At 41.1% G+C, this 26,441-nt stretch overlaps 1 protein-coding gene across 11 annotated transcripts in view; it reads right to left on the bottom strand.

Annotated features, from left to right (window-relative positions):
- Positions 1 to 21,291: 21,291 nt before the first annotated feature.
- Positions 21,292 to 26,441, bottom strand: part of rapgef2 (Rap guanine nucleotide exchange factor (GEF) 2) — a 73,099-nt gene continuing 67,949 nt past the window's right edge. For 10 of the 11 annotated variants that reach the window (XM_037260895.1, XM_037260894.1, XM_037260893.1 and 7 more), the window contains 4 exons: positions 26,075 to 26,267; positions 25,359 to 25,852; positions 24,839 to 25,251; positions 21,292 to 23,757 (listed from right to left, as the gene is read on the bottom strand). In XM_037260895.1, coding sequence (XP_037116790.1) covers positions 24,881 to 25,251; positions 25,359 to 25,852; positions 26,075 to 26,267 — 1,058 coding nt within the window. In that variant the 3' untranslated portion in view covers positions 21,292 to 23,757; positions 24,839 to 24,880. The remainder of the gene's footprint in view (positions 23,758 to 24,838; positions 25,252 to 25,358; positions 25,853 to 26,074; positions 26,268 to 26,441) is intronic. The other variant, XM_037260897.1, reaches the window with a different exon arrangement.

The raw sequence follows: 26,441 nt of genomic DNA, 5'->3' as shown, positions 1-26,441 counted from the left end.
TGATTCCCTCGTTAAGTGCACCTGCGTGAAAAGTTTTAGCTCCTGCGGAACGTGAAAGTGACCAAAAACTTTTCACGCAGGTGCGCTTAACGAGGGTCACTTGGAAAACATGTTGGAACGCGGCCCCGAGGACTAGAGCTTGACACCTGTGACCTTTGACCTTGATATTTCCCTAATAAAGTGGCCTGTTATTAGGTACACTTGAAAATGGCGGTGTACCTAATGGAGTGTCCGTGTGATTCCCTCGTTAAGTGCACCTGCGTGAAAAGTTTTAGCTCCTGCGGAACGTGAAAGTGACCAAAACTTTTCACGCAGGTGCGCTTAACGAGGGTCACTTGGAAAACATGTTTGAACGCGGCCCCGAGGACTAGAGCTTGACACCTGTGACCTTTGACCTTTATATTTCCCTAATAAAGTGGCCTGTTATTAGGTACACTTGAAAATGGCGGTGTACCTGTTGGAGTGTCCGTGTGATTCCCTCGTTAAGTGCACCTGCGTGAAAAGTTTTAGCTCCTGCGGAACGTGAAAGTGACCAAAAACTTTTCACGCAGGTGCGCTTAACGAGGGTCACTTGGAAAACATGTTGGAACGCGGCCCCGAGGACTAGAGCTTGACACCTGTGACCTTTGACCTTGATATTTCCCTAATAAAGTGGCCTGTTATTAGGTACACTTGAAAATGGCGGTGTACCTAATGGAGTGTCCGTGTGATTCCCTCGTTAAGTGCACCTGCGTGAAAAGTTTTAGCTCTTGCGGAACGTGAAAGTGACCAAAACTTTTCACGCAGGTGCTCTTAACGAGGGTCACTTGGAAAACATGTTGGAACGCGGCCCCGAGGACTAGAGCTTGACACCTGTGACCTTTGACCATGATATTTCCCTAATAAAGTGGCCTGTTATTAGGTACACTTGAAAATGGCGGTGTACCTAATGGAGTGTCCAAGTGACATCACAGCTCAAACAGCCAATCAGGAGGTGGGGGTGAGGGCGGGTGTGGCACTTTTCACTTTCAGTTAAGCTTTTTCCCTATTGGCCTGTGATGCACATCACTAGTACAAAACAGTGCATTCGACCGTAGCCTGTCATGTCGAAACAGCCGACTGGTTAGTGACATGGGTTCTTGCTTGGTAATATCTTGGTTCGATCCCAGGTGCGAGAAAATGCTTGAACCTGCTTTTATTGTGCAATTAAACCTTTATTTATTCTTTTTTTTTTTTTACCTCGTGTAGTGTACCTATTGAAGTGTCCATGAGGTGTACCTACACGTCATATAAAGCAGTTAACCAAATGTCTGATTTTTATGTTTTAATTGGCGAATATAAAAACAAGGAATAAAACACCAGATAAGTTTTAACATAAATGTTTATTAAAATAATAACCAAATGAGAGATAATAGACTGGTTTTAATCACCAACTTCATTTCCATCAGGCGAGAAGTTTTATGAGGCAGAGTCGGATCATTCACATGCAAATGTCTTGTCGGGCTTTTGCCGAAAATTCCCAGCAGTGCAGGCGGTGGCGGCGGCCTCTGAATGTCAAGATGAGACAACCGCAAGATTACCCAGGCGCTGCTTGTCTGCGGGAAGGACAATTGTGGCGCTTCATCTGGGAGACTCAAATTGAGCGCTTCCCCGCAACCTGCTTCACAAACTAACAAAGTGCCGTCCAGTCAAGATGTGTGTGCCGGCATGCCGGAAGGATTTATGCCCTCGTCTCTTTGAAGGGTTGCCTCACTCAGTCTAATGGTCTGGTCTTTGTGGACTAATTGCTTGTCTGCTGCACAGTCGCTTCTCGCAACTGCTCAAAGGCAAAATCATTCCTCCCGAAAAAAACAACAACCAAAAAATCAAGTGAAGTTGTCGAGACAGCTCCATTGTTTAAAACAGACATTTACGGAAACAAAATGTGCCAGGGTAGCTGGATAATAACCTTGCAATGAACACTTGCTTTGACACTTTTAATGAAAACCATCTGTTTCCCTCCCACCCAAAACATGTTAGACTCAAAGACTTGATTAGAGTTTTAAGAAGAAAAAAAAAGAACGAGCAACACAGCGTTAAGTGTTTTTGTCGTTTTTGACTCAAGGCTGAATGTCAGTCAGCCTATTGATAGAATGATTGAGGGCGAAGGGGAAAAAGCTTTGCAATTTAGTGTCTCAGAGACATCAAATCAATGATTACTTGGTTAAATTCTCTAGTAAAAGTTTGTCCAAGTGTGAGCTTGAGAAATGGCTGCTTCACACTGCACTTCCTGCTGGATTTCAGGCATGGATCCTTGAGGACTTGTGTTCGGTTATTATAGACCTGTCCGGGAAACTTCCTGTGGATGGCGAAGCTGGTGTGCACATTTTTTCCCCCTAACTTTCCAGAGGGCTCAACTGAGTGAATGTTTGGGAATCTGTTTAAACGACAATTCACGAATCAAATAAGAAGAAATAACACAGGGATTACACAGAAATTCCACGGGGGCCTCTGTATTTATTGCCTTGTGAAATCAATAAATTCATTGTGTCCACAATTGGGAGAGATTTTGGAAAATGCACTTTCTTAATTTACGTGAATGCTTGACGGTTAGGCTTCAGCCTTCAATTTGCTCAATACGGTAAGGCTAAAAATCATTAAAACCATTTGCACTAATAGCTCATTAGCATCAAGCCAGCTAAACGGCAAGAGGCTGATTGATTGGTATCACACATTGTCTACAGGGACCATGGATGCAGTCCACAATAAGGTTGCCCAGACATTTTATGGCTGGAAAATGTTGATTTTAGACGCCTAATTGAACACATTCATTGCTATGCTAACAAGTTGAAGGTTTTCAAGAAATAGATTTGCAATTCATGCAGGATAGGCATCGAACCTGCCACAAATAGGAAAAAAAACAATAATCAACACAACCACAACACTTTCTTTATTAATACAGTAGTTTAAATGCATCACAAGTTCCAAACTTATCCCAAAACTCATTTCATACTTACCTTACGACATTTTCCTTTCTACATCGCTTACGTCAGACTGAAGTGTTGAAATTATCAACATAGGCCTAGAGCGCCCTCATGCGGTATAGTGTGAAAATAACATGTGGAATTATATAATCGCATACATAAATCGCTCCTGAGTATAAGTCGTACCCCTGGACAAACTATGATAAAAAAAACTGCAACTTATAGTCCGGAAAATACGGTACTAGCGTACTTTTCTAGATAGCCGGTTCTTTGGCAGCATCTTGTGAAAAACTACAAATGCATGTTTTTCAGTAAATGGCTTAAGATTCGTTCGATACAGAAGAAGAGTTCAAGAGTTCCATTTGTGTAACATGTTGAGCTCTAACAAAAGTGACCATGGATCATGGTGGGGAACTTGTAAACTCTAGCAACAAAATGTCCAGCTCAGTTGGGCAGTTGAATGCACAATTTTCAAAGCTAACAAGAAACAAGTGGGAGGCTTTCCGTTTGACAAGCTAATTCGCAGGAGGAATAGAATGTGTCAAATACAGTAATAGCCCCTCTTTGATGGACTGTTTTGCTGCCTTAAAGCACGGTTGAAAGGTCAAATCCACATAAAGGTTTGTCTTTTTGATGTTTAAAATGCCCATTGCGGCTCCCTCACACAAGAGCATCCCTTCTGGAAATGTACTCTGCACCGTCGTTGACACTCAACAGTGAAAGTCTTTTGCAGCTCACCACTCCAAGCAAGATTGGATCCGCAGCGGCGGCGTAAATAACACCGGCTGGGACTCAGGATGACGACGGACAGCAAATAAGAGAGACGATGGGGTGACATTGCAAATACAGCAACTGCAACTGAACTCTCCCGATGAGAACAGACTATTCAAAATTCAGACTGGATGCTGAGAGAAACATATATCAGATGCAGTGTGATGTTGTCTGGCTTTTTCATACTTCCTACCACCTCACAGTAATGCACCGGAACACCTTTTGTATTCGGAGAGAGGATTATAAAAAAGCCAAGGTCAGTCTGGTCGCGATACAAACAAGTGATGTCAGAAACATCTCATGGACTGAATTTGTCAAATAAAAGTTTCAAATCATATACTGCGAGTGGCTGGTGACCAATTTGCAGTATGTGCAATATAATTTTAAAGATACTGTTATAAGAGGAGTTTGGAATGAGTGCTTTGTGATTATATTCTGTGGTATGATTACAGTTTAAAGTTAATGTGGGCAATTGTAAACATTATAGAGTAGACGTCAATTAGTATGTTTTTTTTTCCTTAGCTATTCATGGACCGACATAGCCCAACTGACTACAATTACCCGTGGCGTCGATTTGAGTTAGGTGTTTATTTGTCTTAAGTAGATGACCCTCCAATTTAAGGGGAAGAAACTATTTAAGGAAATAGTGTCCTTTTACTAACCTGACCATGACTGAACTTAATCAATAAGACGCTAGCTTTCTTAATAGATAACAGATAGCGTATGCGAATGTTAGCACTATTAAATTCCAGCCAATCTTTAAAATTGCGGATTCAATTTATGATGGCCGTCTTTTATTTAGAGCGTGCAGGTAGGAGGAGGACAAACTCCACTTTAAGTGCTAATTCATCAGCGGAGTCATTAAAGCTAACAACTGCTGCATAGCCACATCAGCATCTTAATGGCCTTGCACTAGTGCGAGTGAACCTGCTCAGATGTATTGTTTACACATGAAGCGAAACACCCTGCAGATAATTAATTTCTACACAGGCACCCCGCCTTCAACAATTACTCTTCTTTTGGGTCGCATTATAATGCTATTTCCCAGCACTATGAATGGGCTTGTATATTTTACTTGCAAATCGGCACACGAAACAAAAAAACAAAAATTTTAAGAGCTCAATGACCAAATGCGGCCTCGTCAAATTTCAGCAAATAATGATCACCGGCAGCTCAACGTGACAACTAAATGTCTTTACGTTGCTTAGATGCCCTACTGAGAGCTAGTATTCTAATGTACAAAAGCTCAGATAGATGGCTCGGCTACAGTTATTGTTATCCAATGGAAGACTGTACAGTATATAGATATACACTGTTCTGCTTTTCGCTGCAGTGATATTATGCAGTCAACATAAAACACATCAATGTGTGTGTGTGAAGGCACTTTCAAATCCATTTAGTCTCACAAAGCAATATCGCTTTGTGGGATTCTTGTGCGGCAAAATGTGCCGTGCAAATGAGATTTGTGCTTCTTGATGAGAGCAAAATGCCTTCCAGGCATAACGATGGCGCCGCATTCAAGGTTAGCAACCAACGGAAAGGGTATAACAACAACTTTTGTTGTTGTCTTGTGGATATAATGCTGCATTGAAAAGCCTTAGTAAATGATTCATTGAGAATTACAGCAAACCCTGCCTCACAGGAAAGTAGTCATCGGTGTCATGTGTAAGTACAGCGGAGGAGCTAAGTTTAGCTTGTGTTACTCGTGGCCTAAATATGTTCATTATGTTATTAAAATCCTTGTAAAGTGAAATCAGATATGGTGGTATTTGATTGACTGTTAAGAAAAATAGTGGGCTGTGGTTAGACAAATTCTGCAGACAGACCCACAGAGCTGCAGAGCGGAGACAACGGCTTGACTTTCCATGATTTTGAAGCTCATTTTAGATTTAGTAGAACCTTGGTTTAAAAAAAATGTTTTACGGGCAAACGACCTTCCATTTGAGAGTAGGACCACAGAGCAAATTAAACTCATCAGCTGAGGCTGCATTACTTGTAATCACAAAATTGAGCAGTTTAGTCAAGTCAACTCAATTTGATCTATATAGCCCTTAATCACGAACATGTCTCAAAGGACTTCCCATGGCCACAGTTGACAGTTATTCTCAATTATTATTATTTAGAACATGCAGCACAAAAATCAGAAATAAAAAGAAAGTCTACTACATTAATAACGGCATCCAAAAAGGACCAGGATGAAGTTAAACTTGGGGTTGTTAACGACACTCTTCCGCGCTGTGACATTTTTACTTTCATCTTGACAGGAACATTAAAGTGTGAACATCTTACAAAACTCATAAACGTCTAAACCGTCTTACCTCAACTTTCACTTCCAACAGGCTTCCACACAGCATGAAAAATGTACAGAAGAACACGATTCAACGATTGAATCCACTGGAAAACATAAAAACACACAAATAGAAGCATCTGTTCACTTGAGGACCAAATTTGATAATTGCTTGAGGAATCTCAAATGATCTGCCGATTTGTCTTTTGTGGGTTATTTGTTGCAGCTCAAAGACAACAGTTATGACGTTAGCAGTGTCACTTTCAAAACAAGTGTAGTCACGCACATTTTAAGATTAAAACAAACAAACAAGCCAAACAGTTTCTCATTAAGGTTTTCATAAAGCAAAACTTAATTAGGATGAGCACCTTTTACATTTCACTGTGCGATATCTAGCAGACACACAAAGGAGATTGACATCAAACTCAAACGTAAGCGAGGAGGAGGAAAAAAAAAAAACTGGTAAACCTCATTTTGGAAGAAGGAGACGTCGTTTATCTTAATCTTCTTTGCTTGCGTGGGTTTGTTCTTGGCCCTCATCTTGACATTTTCCGTTTGAAATTAACGCCTGCGCAAGACAACACTTTCTTTTTTTTTTTTTTTTAAAAGTACATTTTGATTAGCTTTGCCCATTCAAACAGCTTCATTCGTGCTCTCCTGCAACCTCCATTACTTATTGGAACCATGCCGGAAAAGTCACTTATATCACATATCACTCTACTTGAAAAATGTTCTTATCTTAAATTAGATGAATTTAGTAACAATTTATATTCATGCATGAAGGTGGTTGGGTACAGGCAAAACAAAAGAATCATTCATCTTTGATCAGGTTGTACTTAGCCAGTTGTTGCCAGGCAGTCTTCTGAAAAATATAAACAACTTATAACCTGGGTAACGGGTTTCTGTTTTATTGTTGAAACATGAACGGAGGCTGGGGACGGCGCTTTGTGGTCACGGGTGTGCAGTAAATATCAAACTGATTAACATTCACTTATATTGATGTCTCCATCGTTTGTATCTATCAAACGTGCTCACATCTCCCTTAGCATATGCATTTGATGTGATGTATGACAAATAGAAGCATAAATTCAATGCGTCCGCGAGGGAAGATCAAGTTTTCATCTCGTAAAAGCAGATGCAACCTGGCATTAAAAGGCTCTGTTGACGGAAACGGCTTTACTCAAAGAGAATGCAACTTTGTTCCAAGCCACCAGTCAGCAGGCAGAAATCCCCAAAGTTAAAATCCATCGAGGAAAACAGGAAGGATTTAAAGCGTCTTCCCGTGATGGCTTTCATTAACGCAAAAATGCAAATGGAACAGATGGAGAAATAAAAAAAATGAAATCCCTGACATTAAAAGCTACGTTCCCCAGCATGCTCAGGAACAACGAAAGGAGTTTTTTCCTTTTCAGTTTACAGTGTATACGTAACGTGTTTGTGTGTGCATTAAGCTAATGCCGTACCCTGAGATGACTTTTGAATTTAATATTTCAGAATTTCAGAATCGGCTTTATTGTCAATTCCTTCATGCTATTTGGCCAAATAATAAGAGACGTGGTTAAATGAAAAACTCTGAATAAAAGGTGGATATACTGAGTGTATCTTTTTAAAAAGCAGTAACATTGGATCTCATCGATTGTACGGGCGTACCTAAAAAAGTATCCAGTTTGTCTGTGTGTCGCCGACGCTGAGAAAGCATTTCCATGGCAACTAAGCTAATTAGCTGTGACCCTGCCGTGACATCCCGCCTGTCAGGCGCGAAGCAAGGAGGCACGCCGTTGACCCTTGTCACCCGTGTCATGGTCGCATCGGGACGCTTTTCAAGTGCAAAGCGTCTTCCTCAGGTGAACTCACTCGTGCGAACACTGGTGCCACGCGACAAAGGAAAACATGCCTTCAGTTGACGGCCAACAAAAAGCGCAAATCACGTGGACTCGTTTCAGCATAATTTCAATGTGATATGCGCGTCTCCAAACATTTTGCCCATCATTTTTTTTCAGATGACGAAACTATTACAGTTCATGTACTGTGTGGCAGCAATGTATAGTGACAAGCTCAAAGGTTAAAATGCTCGTATAAGAAACCTTTATTATTACAAGATCATCATTATTATTATTATTCACTATTGCTATATTTGACATTGGTTTGGCGTTGATTATATAAATGTGAAATTGGTGCCTTGGCTCAATAAAGAATAGAAAGCACCTGTTTTCACTTTCTCAGGAAATGCCAGACTATATCGACTTTCACTAACAGCAAACAAAAAAAGAAATCTCACTTGCTAGAACGGGTCTCGGAGGCAAAGTGTGCTTCTTTCAAGCTGTCACTCCTAGTCAAGGTTAACATTGGCAAATTAAACAAACAGAGTATTACACATTGTTAAGTAAACACAGGCATGTTCAACCAATGAAAATCTGCTATCTTAATGCTAGCATACGTATAACGCAAAAAGTGATGAAAAAACACTCTTACTGCAGCATAATAGGAGCACTTGAAAAATGATCTGACAGTCAAGTAATGTACATTTAGTCATGACCTTGGTCACAGAATAAATATAACTTGACAGTCAAGGTTTCACTTTATGTGTTGCGACTGGCCAATATGCTTGAGAAAAAAAGTGAACTGTATGTAAAAAGAAACTGCAGAAGCATGGAATGGCCAATGTGGAAAACATATTTTTCAATGGGCTGTCATTCCAATATGATTGGTAAAGTCTTTCAGACATTGTCAACCTCATGGCATCATGGGAAAATTGCTGTTTTTGCATTTAGACAACGTTTCACCAATACATTCAAATGACTTTACCAGTTGGTTCAAACATCTTTGTCAATAGGTTTGAACAATTTTACAATACGTTCAGTCGACTTTGTTGAGGTTATTCCCCTTGACTAAATGTCTCGAAAAGCAACGAAAAGGACTGCATGCTTTTTTGTATTAGGAAGCCTTTGAGTCACTTGTGCTTGATCATTTGCTTGGCTAGCTGGTTTCTTATCCAGAGAAAGCAGAGGAGTCAAAGCAGTGTGCCTCCATGCTGGTCTGCACGGCGTTAATGCAAACTGTCAGCTGTCTGCTTCACTGAAGACGCAGTAAAAGGCAAACGGGCCTGCGGGCGTCGGGGTCTTTCCTAACCTTTTCTCAGGAAACAAGCGCCTCCTTAGCTGATGTGCGCTTTGATGCCAGCTTTAGCCTTTGGAAAATGTCACCCCTAATTACCAGGGAAATCCATCTGCGCCCACCGCCACCAGCAGGAACTCCCCGTTCTTGACTATCACGCTCAAGAGGCCGCTCACATTCTAAGTGAGACAACCTCGGCGAGACTTCAACTACCAAATGAGAGAGATTGCGGCTAATGAGAGAAGATGCTAACATAGCATTTAACATCTTCACTCAGTGCAACATCTTGTCAAACATAAACAGATGACTCAAATACACCACACCAGTCATAGAAGATTCAAATCAAAGAAATTTGTTTACAAAACAAATGACTTCTGGCTGTGAGAGCGAGCAACCCAACGGGAATTCAAACATAAGGACTCAAATGCACCACACACCTTTCATAACCTTCCCCCCAAGAAATGCCCTAGTCTTTTTTTGTCCTTCATATTAGTCCCCGCCCCACCTCCAATTAAACTCAAGGCAATGATACCTATATTGCAGTCATTTGAATTCAATGATTTTTTCTCCATAATTTATGGGTGCATCTAATTAAAATGTTATAAAGGCTTTCTTCATAATTCATAATTCAGTTTTAAAAAAAAACATGCACCTACACATCCCTTAATTACATCACGGTTATTTTAGCACACAAACTATTTCATAAAATCATATTTGCTCACAGCCACTCTCTGTCAAATTTCCATGCACATTCTCAAAAGGTCTCAAGAAGTCAGGTCTAAAAAGACAAAGGAAGTTTTCTATTTTTCTCAGAATCAGACATTTTTGTCTGACTCAACCATTTGTTTTTTTTTTAACATTTGCATAATGAAATGAATTCCTGGGGTCCTTAAAGAACGAATTTGATGGAGAGATTTCGTCTGATTACCAAAGTTAAAATATGTAAAATATATCTTCGAATAGTGTTTGTTTAGGTTATTGTGTGGGAGAAAGCAAGGCATTATTTTTTGGTAGTCGTCTCTAGCGTGACAAAAAAAAGCGGTCCCTTCAAAACAGCAATAACTTAGTTTGTGATTGTGCGCCAAACATCAGATGCGTTGCACCGGCTCGACTGGTGCTCTGGTTACAATGCACATTTCCCCTCGTGCAATCTCTAACCATAAGGCTATCACGCTGTTTACCTACATGTGAAATGTTGCTGATGCGGTTTAAGAAAACAGAAAGCTCCGTTGAACGCCTTCTCACAGTGTGTGCCTCCCCACTGGGACCTGTTACCGAGTCACATGGCGAGAACACCGCTGCACCATTAAATCTGCAAAACAAGAGGATGTATTCTTAGCTATTAAAAAAGGCAAACTAAATCCTCTTCCCGTATTCTCGCCTTCCTTGACTTCACCACGCTCCATTAACTTTATATGTGGAGTGGCTATATAGATGAAGCCCACCGAGCCCAAGGAATTACATCTCATCTCGTGACCTCGGCCGCGATGCCGAGGATTTGCATTCCGTGGACTCGTGAAACATGCGAGTAAAATATTCTCGCAGCCCCGATATAAATATATGATGTTTGCACGAACACGCTGGTTGAAAAGAGCATCAATAAAGGGCACAAGGCTAGGGCGTTTGCACTTTATTTGTACTCTGTTCGCCAGCAGAAGCGGTAAGGTCGGGTTTTGACATTGTGAACAGTTTATTGTCACCTCTAGAAATAAAACAAGAAAAAAAAAATACGCAGAGCCTCTTTTGTTAGGAGCTAAATTCACGACTGGCAACCAACAGCGAGCAAATGTGTCATCCCTGGCACGACTGCTTGAAATTGTCAATCAACTTCCCACTGAACTGACAATTAGCGGCTAATGCACGTTGGCGAATTTTGGAAAGGTGCGCAGGAGAGGAGCGAATCCTAATGAATGACTTTGCAACCTTAAACTGGTAGACTTCGCTTCAGGCACGCACAGACTTTCATTTCTGCTCATAGCTTTTTATTGCAGACGTTTACGTCATGCAGCTCGAGATGGATGTTGTCCATTGGAGCAGAGTCAATTTCAACTTGAAGGCTTTGTTTCGTCATATTTGGCGATTTAGTGTCATCCATCTGTCTAGTAGGCCTGATTCAAAGTTGGTTGCGGGTGGACATATACTCTCAAGGATTAACTGCCTTTTCAGGCAAGTTCTCTTGAGTTCTTTTTTGTGGATCTACCAATGATTTTATTCGCGAGTTGAACTGGCTTTGGGCGGCGAATTTTCAAGCAGTGATGTGTGTTTAATGGCGTCTTGGAACCTCAGCACCATGACCCACCTACACGCAAAACTGTAATTCGTTCTCTCTGAAGTAAACTCTAAAATGGCTTCTTCGAACTAAAATGGGAGACATCAAGTGTGTCTACACCCATAGCTTCTTTTTTTGCATGATAGTCGTGCCCACCTAATTCTATATTTTTTTAAACTGACTTTTCTACTTTCTGTTTTTTGCAAGTGGAACCCGCTTTGAAGTACTGAAGCTGCCACAATCAATTTGTTGTAATGGAGTGAAATCCGGTGCGGCTGTTGAGACAAATAACATCTGAAGCAAAGACTATTTTTAATGCATTAGCGTGTCAACCAAACAAGTGGGCCAGCGAGATCGTAAAGACCAAGGCTCTGACAGGCCCAATGAACATTTGAATTGGTTCGAAAAATCACTGGTGAGGACTACAAAATGTCAGCGGGAGGCGAAACATGCCTGCAGTCATTTGTATTGATCAAGCACCACGATCCGCTCCCACGCATATCCAATTACGTTGCGTTGCGCTGTCTGCACTAGATGCTTCAAATCAAGCGGGTTAGTCTTTTAATAAAGAGAATGGGAAAAAACAAATGCACTGTTATTCTACTGCTATTTGACTTCAGCCTTATCAATGAGCCTCAGAGGCCTCCCCCTTGGCCAAGCAACAATGGAGCTAAGCAACTATATATAAAACAATTTGGTCATATTGGAATAGAAAGCATTTGTTTCAGCTGAGAGTAGATTGTGTGTGATTAAACGAACGGCATCGTCCTCCATTCTCTTCAACGTTTATTCAAAATTGGACGACGCTACTGGGCAACGGCTTCCCGGGACACACATTTTGACAAAGAAAAACGAGTCAATTAAAACGCGTCTGCTTGCCGCTTTGTAAGGCTGTTAATGTGTACTGACCTTTAATTCTTTGCTGGGTTAAGTGAATATTTGTTGGAAAGGAGCACAGAGTCAGAGAGTCATGACAGGGCTCTGCATGATTACAGTTGAAAATACACGGCGTGGTCATGACACAAAAGTATACCAGTTGGACATGGAGTAACTTGTTTTTTGAAGACCTCTCAATAGCGTTGATGTTATTACAGTCGGACTAATGACAGCTGGTTATCCAAGGAACCATTAAGTGAGTACTTGTGGCATTCACTTATAATAATTTTTCTTTTCATCATAACATGAGAGCATATTAACTAAATCGCCTAAGATCTGGAAAGTCCTTACCGAGAACATTAATTGACATAGTAGTTAATTGATTTTGAGCTCATTATTAGGTCGAAGGTAGAATTTGATAGCACATTCAAGGAAAAAACATGTTTTTCACTCATTATATCCTCACATCAGAGTATATTGACTGATCAGTCAGCGATTTGAGGCGCGACACAAATTGATTTGCTGCCAACTGAGTTTGAAATGGTTATACAAAGTATGTGGTCACTAAATAGGAAGTGGCATGACATTTTTTTCAGAGCTGAAAAACAATCATAATGCTACTTGGAGGTTTGACTTGACATGCTTTGTTGCGAATTGATTTTAAAAGCAATACTACTGGTAGCTAAATAAACAAGTGGCGGTTTTAAGATTTTATTTACTTATTTGTCGATGAATTATAGTAAAGCATTAAAGACTAGGGAAGCATTAGTGTGATTATGAACTTGAGACAGTAAGGGTTGCCAACAAAAAATAAAAAGACAAAGAATTTCACTACAAACCGTAGTTAAGAAAACTGAGGGTATGTCTTAATATGGACAGTACTGCAGATCCGTCAAATACATGATTTTGTGCCTCATTTGCTTTTTGGCAAGATCGTGATCAATTTTTGGGAGTAAAGCAAGGAGCTTTATTTACAGTCTATAGCACTTCATACACAAAGTAAACAAAACAATCTTACCAGAATCACTAAAGGAATAAACATATTAACAGAAAATATTGAAAACATTACAAAGTCAGGTAAAGTCGGACGACTCTAACAATAATCAGGCCAACTGGAGATACTACTGGTTTGCTTGGAGGAGTCTGGATCTGTTTCTCAACCATTACAAGACAGTTTGAGTGAGTGATCTGATATGAAGCATATCGGGCCTTGCTGGCAAGATGGTCAAGTTGCATCACTGAAGCTCAGGCTTCTTTTGGGCATCTTTCATATTTATGAAACCAAGTCATAATACAAAAACAAAAAGCAGAGGGACGTAGGCTACTGCGAGACCGACGGCGTTTTGCCCGCGATGCTTATCTTTACGAGCACATTATTACGATGTACAAAGGCGGCAGCAGCAGTCGCTGATCTGCGCCATTCATCTGGCCCAGAAGAAACAGTCAATTAGCAAGTGCTAACCTGGTGGCGGATATGGAGGTGCGATAAAGAATTGAATGGCTCCATAAATTTCATATGCTGACACAGACGCAAATCGGATGACTGAATGGAGACGGTCGGGAAAAATGTGTGACATTGTTAGCAAGATTTGCATGATTAGCTTGTTACCGCTAATAGTGGCTGGCCCACTAATAGACGCCACAATTAGTCTCCATGTGCGTCATCCGCTCAAGACAAATAAATGCCTCCCTCAAATAAACCTGAGGCGGTCGTAATGACCTCGAGGAAACGTTCCTCCGTACAATGACAACAATGCTTCTGTTACGTGCAAGAAAAATGACGCTTTAGCTTAAAGTTCACAGTTCGCTTCACGTTAAGTGCACTAAACAACATGCTTCAACTACATCCTTTCCTGTTGAGAAAAAAATATTTAAAATTATATTTAAAATGTCTATTTATTTTAAACTCCATTTTCACTTCGCCGGAGTTGTATTCCTGCTAAAAGTGTTTAATATTTCCAAAATGTGTTAATAAAGGCCTCCCATCATCTGTGCTGATAGGTAATGAAAGTCCCCAGCCACTATTTTGGTGTATAACTATTACATTACTTCTCATCTCCATAACTGTACCAATAATGAGCACTCGACCATGAAGAAGCCATGATGATAGTCATAAAAATAACGACATATTTAGCATCTCTTATTACAAGTATGGTTTAGTGCCTTTTGTTTTCTGTGTAAATGAAAATAAGGAATCTGTCCAGGCTAACTAGATACGAAGTGAGTTTGGGAAGCAGGTCATTGTAGAAACACGGAGGAATTTAACCCTGAGATGAGGGGAAGTCTGGAATTCCGAGTCAGACTTTTTAAACCTAGTACTCATGCCTGTCGGCAGGACAGGCAACTTAATATTCTATGGCGTTAATCCTACCGAAACAACTCTCTTATGTACTGAAAGTGAAAGCAGTGTTTTTAGCATCGATAGTTTATGCATGAAGTATATGACTGCAGCATTTGAAACTTGTTTTTACAGATGATGGATTTTGACAAAAGAACTTTCAAACTGAAGGATCAATTTTGTTGCTTGCTATAAATACGGTGGTTTCTGTGAATCCTCGAGGGTGGGCTTTTAATTATTCAGTGTCTCGTCATGTGTTAGGACTCGTCACGTCTGGGGACGTGAAAAAATAAAATAAAAAGACAGCAGCTGCTCATAAGTGATGTGATGGATTTCACAGTTTAGAACAGCTGGAAATTAAGACGGTGAGGCTGTTGCACGTGTTTAAAGAGAAGTTCGCCATTGTAAAATGAAGTAAAACTACTTAAGCAATACCCATGTGCAGTTCATACTTTGAATCAAAAACCTTTGTGAATACCCCAGAAATATAATTGATGGCCCACCAAAAAGGCTTATAATTGCCTATCGATGCCACAACATGACTTTTCTGCAAAACGGCGCTTTAACCTGACTAAATAAAGTTCCTTAATTCAAGTTAAAGTAGTTAATTGTCAGCAGGATACCAGCAAAAATAGAAAATCCAAGGTCACTATAGCAACAACTTATAGACTACTGTCGGTTATTTAAAAAAAAAATCACAATATCTCATATGGTTGCTTTAATTGAACAAACACGTAATGTGAATAAAATACTTTATCATTTATTTTTACCACAATGAATATTTATGACATAAGGTCTTCTGAGCAAAAGAAGAGTTTATAAAAAGTTTTTCCCATTATGCAAACAGTTATGATGTATCGTTTGCCCTTGCACTGGAAGGCATTAAAGAAATTAACGGCACCAAGGAGGAGAAAAATAATGAGCGAGACAAAATGTGTTGTAGTGTAGGTGAATGCAAATGATGCTTTAATACCTGGCTTGGCTTAATATGTAAATAAATCTCACTGTATGTAAATGTTACCTACCGTTCTGACTTTAAACACAATTATTTTGCAAACTATTTTGCAATAAGTTTCATTCCACTTTTCTTTGTAGAGCTGCTCTTAGAATACAAAGTGTTTCGGAAAAGGTCCAGGACTGGTCTCACAAAAGACGTTTTTCACGAGTTTCCCCCTACATAGTGGGCCAGAAAATCAACTGCCGTGTCTACAATCAAATGCTGTGGCAAGAAAATTTGTGGTTACCTGTTTCATTAAAAATGTTGAATGTAAATTACGTACTACTGCCACAATAAAACCAGAAAAAATACAGATAAACAATTTTAATTACTAAATTTTCAAATAATTTAGGGCAAATGCTTGAAACAAAATGGCTTTTTATATATATTTTTTCATGCATGCCCAAGTCCTTACCCTATGGTATTATGGGAACATAGCTATGGGTACGTTCAAACATATTTGAGTACATTTGAGCGTTTGCGCACGTTTGGACGTATTTGTGATTCTGTTCAAACGTGTTTTCGAGTACGTTCAAACATACACTTGAATATGTTTGCCAGCCAAAAAAAAATCACGCCACATTGACAGCTCCATATTTAATCCCATTTTTATGAATATATGATTTTAACCATGAGTGTGAGACTTAACTGTACTCTTTTATCGCGGCAAAAAAGATATATATTCTCAAAAAAGGACAAAATGAAGAGCAAATGTGGAGTACAGTAATCCCTCGTTTATCGCGGATAATTGGTTCCAAAAACCACCCGCAATAAGCAAAATCCGCGAAGTACGGTCATCAACAAGAAGTACTGAGCAGGCTAACAAGTTAGCGGAAATATGCCAATTCGTGATCGTGCTAACATGCGACAATGGACTTCTAAAGGAATGTAAACAAACATTTGGAGCAATACTACATTGTCCTAAAGGTTAGACACGTTTCCTCAATTTAAAAGTTTTATTTTGACTTTTACTTTTTTTTTTAATTTGCAAAAGAAAATCCGCGATGTAGTGAAGCCCCGATAAACGAAACGCGAAGTAGCGAGGGATCACTGTAATTCCTGGCAGAAAGTGGTCATCCCCTGTTAGCACATGCAAATGTCGAGTTGATTTTTCCTGAGCGAGTGTGGTTCTGATTGGGTCCTGCCCTCGGGCGCCGTCTTATATGTCCACCTCAGGGGCATGTGTGAAAATATTCGCACCGAGAGCGACCGGGGGGAAATTCTGCGGAATGATTTCTGAAGCGGCGGCCGCAAGCCAATGAAAGCCTCTGCCTTCTCATTGACATTCAGCGTGGATTCATTTAGCCGTGCTTTCATCACGGGGGTGTCTCGCAAGGCTTTGAGAGCAGATAAAAAAACAATGGGGGGAAATGAAGTGAGATGCTGCGCGTGCGCGCGTGGCTGATGAGGTGATAATTCCCTAGCAGGGGGCTTCTTTGAGGGTATTAAAAAACAGAGCATGTTATTTCCATGAATCTTGCGTCATGTTTGAAAAGATGCCAACGGGGACGTTGGTGTTGGTACATTTGGGGCTTGGTGTGGCTCCATTTAATTATCGACTTGAAACTGTTATAAAGGCTGCACAACTGTCGGTACTGCAAGTAACTAATTTCATTTGAACACTGCCTGCGTGGTCCACTTTAATCGTGGGGGATATTTCGAGAAAAGAAATCTTCAAAATGAATTCTTCCACTTAATGTTCATTCTCTGTACCAGTTTTATGCCATCCTTGAATGGTTCAAAAAAAAAAAAGAATAAATGGTTATCTTGTTTGCTGTAAATCTTGACCTTTTGAACTTTTGACTAACTTCTGTGAAAGCCCCTTTGAGAGTTCAAGTCAATCGACTTCTTGCTTTTAATGAGAGAGAATCCATCTCAATCTCTGACAAGATGCGGACAGAGCGGCCATCAGCGGCTTAAACGTTTAATTGGTAACAGCGCAAGCCTTTGGAAGGTGGAGAGCGGCAGGACTTATTTCAAAGATACCTTAGAACAGGGGTGTCAAAGTCATTTTTTTCGCGGGCCGCATTGTCGTCATAGCTTCTTTCGGAGGGCCATTATGACTGTCAACCCAAATAAATGTATGAGCACCTCATATTATATACAGGTAAAGCTACAAAACAAACGGACAAATAACTCGTTTTCAAATCAGACGAGTAAAAACTGGTCAAATATTTAAAAAAAAAAAGATATTATTAAAAGTGAAGACAATTTGCAATTCTAGTAATGACACACGAATTTGATGCACAATTTGTCTTCGCGGGCCACATAAAATGATGTGGCGGCCCGTATCTGGCCCCCGGGCCTTGAGTTTGACACCTGTGCCTTAGAACGAACCAAGCTCTTATGCGAGGAAAGAAGAAAAAATAAAAAGACAGCAAATTAGCAATTTTGGAGTCAATCTGTGAGAAAGCAGTGGGGAAACTTATCCACACAGAGCCTAATTAGTTTCCCAAAACCATAAAAAAGCATGTCAGAGGATAATTAGTGCAAATCCAGCACGCAGGCCTTTGCACGCTGTCCCAATCCCATAAACACCAGGAGCGATATATCATGTTGTGCCAATAATCACAAAAAGAGGTCACGAAAAATGATTAAAGTTATTTAAACATGACATCAAAAAATAGGCTGTTCTCGGAATTCCCTCCAGGTTAAATCAAGTTTATTTATATGGCCCTTATTGGTGTCATTGTTTGAACGGCAAATTATTTTAGAACAACCAATCACCGATTTTGCATGAAATGCAAAAAATCTTCCAAATCCATCAGGCTGATCAGATCTGTGTAAAATGTCCTTTTTATTGTGTTTTATTGACAAAACAGAATATCAAAGCTGAAAACATGTCAGTGGTGTCCTCTAAAAGTACAGCGTCAGCCCATGGCTGCCAACTAAATTGTTCCTATTGGGATTGTTCAAACAGTTGAAGCCCCATCTGCCTCACACCGTGAGTATGCGCCCGCGAGGGTAATTAGACAACGGGCCAAAGTCGAGCGTCCCCCTCAAGGCCACCGCCGTCTGCGGCGTGCTGATAACATTGACGTGGCGTCCTCCCGCTCTACGCCGGAGACAATGGCGGGAGCACCGGGGGTTGGCCAGGGAGACCGTGGTGATGGGTGAAGAGAAGGGGTGACCTTCCTCAATCCCCAAGTGTGGGCCACGTCAACGGATGCCGCTTTGACAATCACGTGACGTTAAGCTTGGTGGTTTTTCAGTCAGCTGGAGCCCATCTCAGCTGACTTTGGCCAAGCGGAGTGGGGTGCACGCTGGATTGGTCGCCAGTCAATCATTGGGCAGAGACAGACAAGCAATCTTTTGCACTCACATTCACACCCTACACACAATTTAGACCAGGGACGGGCAACTTGCATGTCGGAGAGGGACACCATTTTCCATCAGTGCTGCGGTGGGCACATGGGACCACGCACACGACATGGATGACGGAAATGCTGTATGGACAAAGTACGCGTGCAAAACGAGGCCCCGTTATATTACAATTCTCAATGCACGTATAAAAGATCCAACTTTCAACAACAAAGGTTTTCAAGAGTCATGTGATTTTTTTTCCCTCACTTTAAAGGGCTCACACATCAAAATATTATCATTTAAGGATGGCACCAAACAGCTGAACAATAAACCAACATTCAAATAAAGTAACATTAGGATTACCCTCTTTTATTAGGACAGCTACACTACTCTTTGTTAATTGTGCTTTTAAGACTAAGAATAAAGTAACATTTTGAGTGGTTTTTATGCTTGTTTTGATTCTGGAATTTGTTCAAAAGTCACAAAATGAGGATGCATCTTTTTCAGGGACAGCAATTCAATGTTCCAGCTTCAGATCAGAAGTGGAATGAGGTGGAGAATACATTGCCAAGATTTTTGATCTTTGAAGAACCGACACTCACAGACATCACCTAATGATGTGATGGCCACGCGGCGTAACACACATCGTCTGGACCTTTTAGATTCCTTCATTTCCTTCCATGAAACTTGAACTTTCCTTATAGCTGGTGAACCCTGTACGTATTTTTTTTCTGCTGAACTTTGCACCTCTTTCTCTTCTTCCAGTGCGCCTTCTGCTAATGAGGCCCAACTGCTCTCCTTCATCCAGCGAAACCTTCAGACATACATCGAGTCAGCGCCACGGGGGGAAGCTGTCAGTGAGTCCAAGTCGAGTTAAACCCAAGAAAACGCTAACGCTTAATGCGAGAACTAACGGACTCCATCACACACATATGTGCGCGCGCACGCACACACGTGTACTGAGCTCTTTCATAAAGGTCTTAAATTGAATAAGAAACAAAAAAGCTGATGATTAAAGACGTTAAATGTTCATTAAGCTCCAAGATGCTCTTAATTACATTTTCATGTGCTATGTATTTGCCTTGACCAAAAACACAAAATGAGGCATGGGATCAGAGGGGGTGTTCTCCTCTCCAATTCATTCCAAACCATCCCACCCAACCCTGCTCACCCACCCCATAGTTCTATTCTCATAGTTTGAAATAATGATGCTCCATTTAGTTCAAATAATATCTGATGAGTGTTTACCTTTAGTTTCACAGGCGCCATCTGTCTGGGCTCCTTGTCTGGGGTTCCAGCAACCTATAGCAACAATTTGAAAAAATGTCCCAGAAGAAAAAAAATACACTCGCAATGTCCGAAAAATGGCCCCTTTGACTCACATGATGAGTATTTGTTTATCCAACATGTTGGTGGTTGACATCAGGGGGACTCTCGATGCGAACCTTCAATAAACATCAGAAGGAAACAGGATTGACTCAACGACCAACATGGCACTGCGTGACATCATGAGAAAACGACACAATACAGATGCTGGTCATCAACATAGCATGGGAAGGTTGAGAAAAGTCAAACCCTGCCACAGTATGGCTTTTGGTAGTTTTTTCGAACATTTTTTTGGAAAATGGTTGGGTGCAAATTATTCAATGGACACCAGAAGGGGGCCTAAGCATTTACATTTTCTCTCACTCGCACGCACTCACTGCCTGCCACCCGTTTTTCTTTTACACTAAGCAGTTTCGTGGAGGATGGCGCCCTCTAGAGGCCGACCACATGACACCTTGCCTCATCTAATTGGCCAGGACGTGGAAACATTTGTGTTCTTGAGTTTGTTTACTCATCCATCCCGACTTCACTCGCACTAATCTATCTACAAAGTGCGTTTTATTGCAATGAACAAAAGTTTCAGAGTTCACAGTAACAGCTATTTGCTCTGCACACAAAGCGAATCCAAAGAGACATACTATGCATTTCCACACTTTAAAACGTTTCCCGACCGGGTGTTTTAAAACGCCAGTGGTTGTCCAATACCCCATAAGTCAGGATTTATAGAACGTTTTTTCCATAATATTTCTTACCATGGTGATTTATCTTATTTTCCGTTCTACTGGGATGACTGCTTTGTTTTCCACAAAACTCGCCGACAAACTTGCTTCTCTAATTGCTGACCATTTCCTCATTCAAGTCGGCACATGCGCAGTAAGAAAATGGAATAGTCCATTGCATTAGAAGGGAAGGGAGCAGAATTTGCATTTTGAAGTGTCCTCAATTAGTTGAACAATATATTCATTGCTTGAAACAAAGAAAATATAGAAAACGTCGGTTGAGAGACAAGCTTGAATGGAGGCAAGGGTTGAAATTGGCACACAAAAAGAAATCTCAGTGACTCAGTACTCTGTATGCAGGATTTATTTATTCCCAGCTTCATATAAAACTGGATGTTGAGGCATGAACATAATACGTTTGAACAAAAATAGAACCAATATTTACAATTATTGTATTAAAAATACAAAAAAAGAAAAGAACAAGGAACGCGTACTCCACCGATTGTCTTTGTAAAAGACATACAAGTGTGAGTTGTAGTAGAGGGAAGGAGAACATCACCAGCTAAAATGTACACATGTATTTTTATCTTCATCATGGTCATCATTATCATCATCATCATCACAACAGTAGCAGTTCTACCCACGACATCAAACCGACACGTTTTGTGCAATGTCACGTCTTCAAATGCGGCCCGTACAAAACTAAACAAAAATATATCACACAGTAACAAAAAGAACTTTTTTTTAGTGTCGCAGCGGAAAACACTCACCCCTTCAGTCTAGTTCATTTTAATGATATATATATATATATATATTTATCTTTTGTCACCAAACTGATCAATGTGATCAGCAAAATTCTGTGATTGGAGGACCAGAGATATCATCATTCACCCGAGGAGTCTTAGCACAACACTCAAAAGAAAACTACAGGAAAATGTTTCATTCGCAGAAAACCAAGTCAGAAAATTAGGACACAGAGTTTTAGCAGAAATCAAAATTTGACCAGAAAAGTTGCAAAGTTATAGCAATACTTATATATTTTCACTTGTTTCTCACAATATTCACATTTTATTATTTTAAATGTAAAAATTCCAACTTTACTGGTAATATTCAGATTTATTCTGCAAAAATATTTTTTTGTGGTAAAATCTGGACAGTTTTTTTCTTTTCCCATTAATAGTGGGATTTTATCATCAAAAGAACTCTATTCTAACATTATGAATTTACGTTCATTAAATGACTTTTTTTCTCCACCAGAGATATTGTGAGCTCCTTTGCTTTTTTTTTACTTTGACAACTTTATTATGTTATGTTACTGACATTTGTGAATTTTTGGTAACATTACCATTTTATGCTTGCAATATTGCATTTTGTACAACTCTTATTTTGAAAGAAAGAAAAGGTTCCCCCTTAAATTTAGGACTTTGTTGTGGTAAACTTTACAAGTTATTTTGAGAAAAATTGCATGTTTCATATTTTAACTTCATTCTCATTAAACAAATAAGACGATTGCTTGCCATGATTAAATTAGCAGGATATTTCAGGCTTTTTTTTTCTTGGTAGCTTGCAATCTTGTAAACGTCCAAATGTTTAAAAAAAAAAAAAAGAAAACAATACAGATTTCATATGTCATTTTTGTAACGTTTTATAGTAAGAACGTCCTAATTGCTGGCATCTGGTTGACACTCAGAGGTCAGAATTGAGTAAATTCTACTTTTCAAAATGTCAATATCCCGTTATTAGTTAGTTTCAACCTTATTTGATGTATTTAAGTTCTCATTTGTGTGTGGCTTTAACACTCCTCGGCATTGATCTCATAGGTAGCCTTATTTTTCTTCTTTTATTTTATTCCATTCCTTCATCACCAAAGTCTACAAAAACAACAACAACAACAGAAAAGTCCTTCAGTCAAGTCCTAGTGTTACTGATTGTGGGGATCTCCACTTTTACGTGTGTTTATGTGTGTATGTGTATGTTGGGGTGCGGGACGATGATGTAAAGAATGCGTTGAGGAATAAGGCATTTCACTCTGCTCATTGAAGTTGGGGTACACGTTGTGTGATGAATGTGCAGTCGTAAGGCGCTTTGAACATTCACACAAACTTGACTATGAATGTCTACGAGGGCCATGATTGACAGCTTTCCAGTCCTCAGGGCGCCATGTCCTGGCTTTTTCAGATTCCCTCTGTTGTCATTATTGTTGTGCTTTTTGGATACCCAACAGCATCCCTGCAGATGACGGGATCCCGCCCATCGTCGTCATCGTTACCCTGGCGTCCACGAGCGCGTCCGCAAGGTCTTGTGCTGAAAGTGCTCGTCAAGTGTGTGTGTGTGTGTGTGTGTGTGTGTGTGCGAGAAATGTTGTCCTTTTTGTGTGTGCGTATGTTAATACTGGCGTCATTGTTCCAACCTCCTGGAGCGAGTCAGGAGTGCAAACGTTTAATTGAGAAAGTCCTCAAAATGTCTGCTGCTTGTTTTTTTTCTTGTCTTCTTTATAGTGCAGATGGATGTCAACATTGTTGTTTTTATGTTTAAAAATGTCTTTATATCGTCGAAAAAGTGCCAGGCATGTTATCTTTCACCTCCTCATCATCTTCTTCACAGTATTTTCTTTGTTTTTGCATGCAGGGTCCGTCAACCCCCCATGATGCTTTAAGGCGGGGGGGCGGGGAGAAAGAGGAGGAGCCAACGAGGAATCCACCAATCAGGAGGCAGAGCAGGCACGTATGTAGCTTGACGATGAGAGTCTATTGGTTGCTTGGAAGGACGGCCAAGAGTTTGTTTTTGCCTCAGACCGCCGACACCTGTTCGTCATCTGCGGACAGAAAACAAAACAGTCCACAAGGTTACATCAGCACGCATTTGGTTCCCTCCGCCATAAATCAAAAACCATTGAGAGGAATTTGAATTTCTTCCACATGTATGAGGAGCAAAGTCAGCTGTTCGTGTGTGCACGCAACACGGTGAATGTGGCATGTTGCCCAGAATGTTACTTTTTCCTCTTAAAATGCTTTTTTTCCCCAAACTTTTTTTCCCCTCAAAATATCAGTTTTTACAATGGCCCGATCAATATGGATTTTTTTAAGGCAAATTCTGATTCCAATATTTGGCAGGATAGGATTCTGATAACCATTTGATTTTTAGATTTTATTTAGATTACTATTCTTTTAAAAATAATCATTTTTCTCATGACATTTTATAGGGTTTATTTGAGCAAAAATTCTGATGTTTATCCTGGTTAAAAAAAAATCAAAAAAAAAAAATCGCTTTTTGGTAGTAATAATAATAATAATGGTAATATTTTAGCTTCATAAACTCTGATTTTTGTCTGGTAACAATCAAAATTATAACTGGCATTAACGTAATTCTATTCTCATTTTTCATTGCATCTCTACATTAGCAAATGTTCTTTTAAGTGTGTCTTTATTTTCTTAACATCTTCACTGGGTGGAAAAATTTACATAGCGCCACCTATTTACTTATTGAACTGCTTGAATAAATATATACCGGAAACTCAAAAGATCCTGAAAAGGCTAAATTAAGGTCATCTAGACTAATCACTATTACAATCTACATTTGTGTTTTCTACGAAATTATTCACTGTCATTGGGGCTGTGGAAAGGGGTGGGGTAAGGGGGTGGTGTGTGTTTGTGGGGAGGGGGGGGGCACTGTTTGAGGTGTGAGATGTTGAGCTTCTATTTATTCCATGCATTAAAATACTGCTTCACAAAAACATCGATGATAAACCTGGTAGTTGTTAGGGAATGAGGGGAGGGGTGGCACCCCCCAAGATGTAGCAGGAAGTAGTGAGTGGTCAAGTTTCAGTCCAAGTGTGTCGGCATGCTTTGAGGTGGGGATAGGGAAGGGGTTGGACAATCTGATGAATCAGTCTTTACCTGCCATGGTGGGGAGGGGGCACCCCTCCTGCACACACACTGTCAAGGTCGGGGGGGCCGGGGGGTACGCTGCGCCCTCGGCTTCCTCAGAGCGACTAGTTTAGGAGACTCACCCTCCTCTTCCTCCGCTTCGGCCGCCGCCTCGTCATCGTCATCCCGGACGCACCGGAGGTTGCTGGTCCTCTGCTTGGACGCCGCTTGATGGGCCTGCGAGTCGGGGGATTGCGTGATCATGCGCGAGCGCTGCAGCGCCGTAGTGTAGTCGGGAGGACGGCGGCTTGTCGGCGTCGCAGATGTGGTGGAATTCGGTCCGGGAGGGGGCGGCGACTGGCCATCCGCCAGGTCGGAAATGGTCAGTGCTGTGTAGCCCGGCGGCGTTGGGGGAGGCTCGCGATATCGCCCCTCTTTCCGGGCTTCAGGTACACAACACAAAATTGCAACTTTAGTTGGTGATTTTATTCTCGTAGAAATATTTTCTTTTCGGGTACTACTATAAATTTTGCCAATTGGAGAAACTCACATATGAGTCCTTTACAGGCAGCGGTGACAGGTGAGGGCGAGGGCCTCCCCGTATGCTTGGCTTCCTCTGACCCGGTGGACGTGATGCTGCTGGTCTCGGCGTCTGCGTTGACGTCCTTACCGCCTCGCCTCTTGATGGTGCCCGTGTCACCTTCTGAGTCTTCGCCCCAGTAGGCGGCAGACGATGATGAAGAGGAGCCGGCCGAGGCCCAGCTGCCCCGTGTCTGCGCCGCCCACAGTAGGGCCTCCGGACCGCCGGCGGGCGGGAGCCCCCCACTGAAGGCCAGTGTTTCCCAACTGCGGCCCTGCTGCATGGTCTGGATGTTGTCGTGGGAACCGGACGAGCAAGACGTCCAGGAGCCCCGCCCGCTATCGGCCGCGTCCAGGGACACGCGGTCCCCCTGGTCCTGGGTCAGCTCCTCAGAGCTGGGTGACGACAACACCGTGGGGCAGCCCGCATAGATGCCCCTACAGTCCTGCATCGACGAGTACGACCTGCCACACAAACGCCATGGTCACATCCTCTGGTGTAAAGCAATCGACCGTATTGCTTATCATCCAAATGCCACAAGACAATATGCTTTCTTGATTGATTTTGATGTGTAGAGTGCCGGAAAACACGTTTGTTCATTGAAAAAATTTATAGCTACATCAAAACGAAACAAAAATGTTCTCATTTTAGATGCGTGACTTCAGTTGCGCAACGTAGTCACGTACCCTAGACTATACTGGTCGGGATCGGTGGCGGCTCGCCGTTCTAGGCGCATTCCACCGACATGGGACTCGCCGACGCCCCCCGAATGCCTCAGGCGCCGCTCGTCCTCGAAAGACAAGTTGCTGAGAAGGCTGGAGCGAGACGACATCTCACTCTGACTGCAGTCAGAGTACGAGTCGCCCATGCGGTTGAAACCTGTAACACACATGTCAAAAATAAGTCACTTTGCCTTTAAAAAAAAAAGAAAAAGCCGTCATGAAAATAAATGTGAAGAAAAAAATAGATACATTATTCTAAAGTAAATAAAAAAGTTAAATGATTTTAATTCAAATAAATGTAATAAATGGGGCAAACACTCAGTGTTAAACT

The sequence above is a fragment of the Syngnathus acus genome, chromosome 10 (assembly GCF_901709675.1).
Source record: "Syngnathus acus chromosome 10, fSynAcu1.2, whole genome shotgun sequence".
NCBI lineage: Eukaryota > Metazoa > Chordata > Actinopteri > Syngnathiformes > Syngnathidae > Syngnathus > Syngnathus acus.
This window is presented reverse-complemented; position numbering and strand designations above follow the sequence as displayed.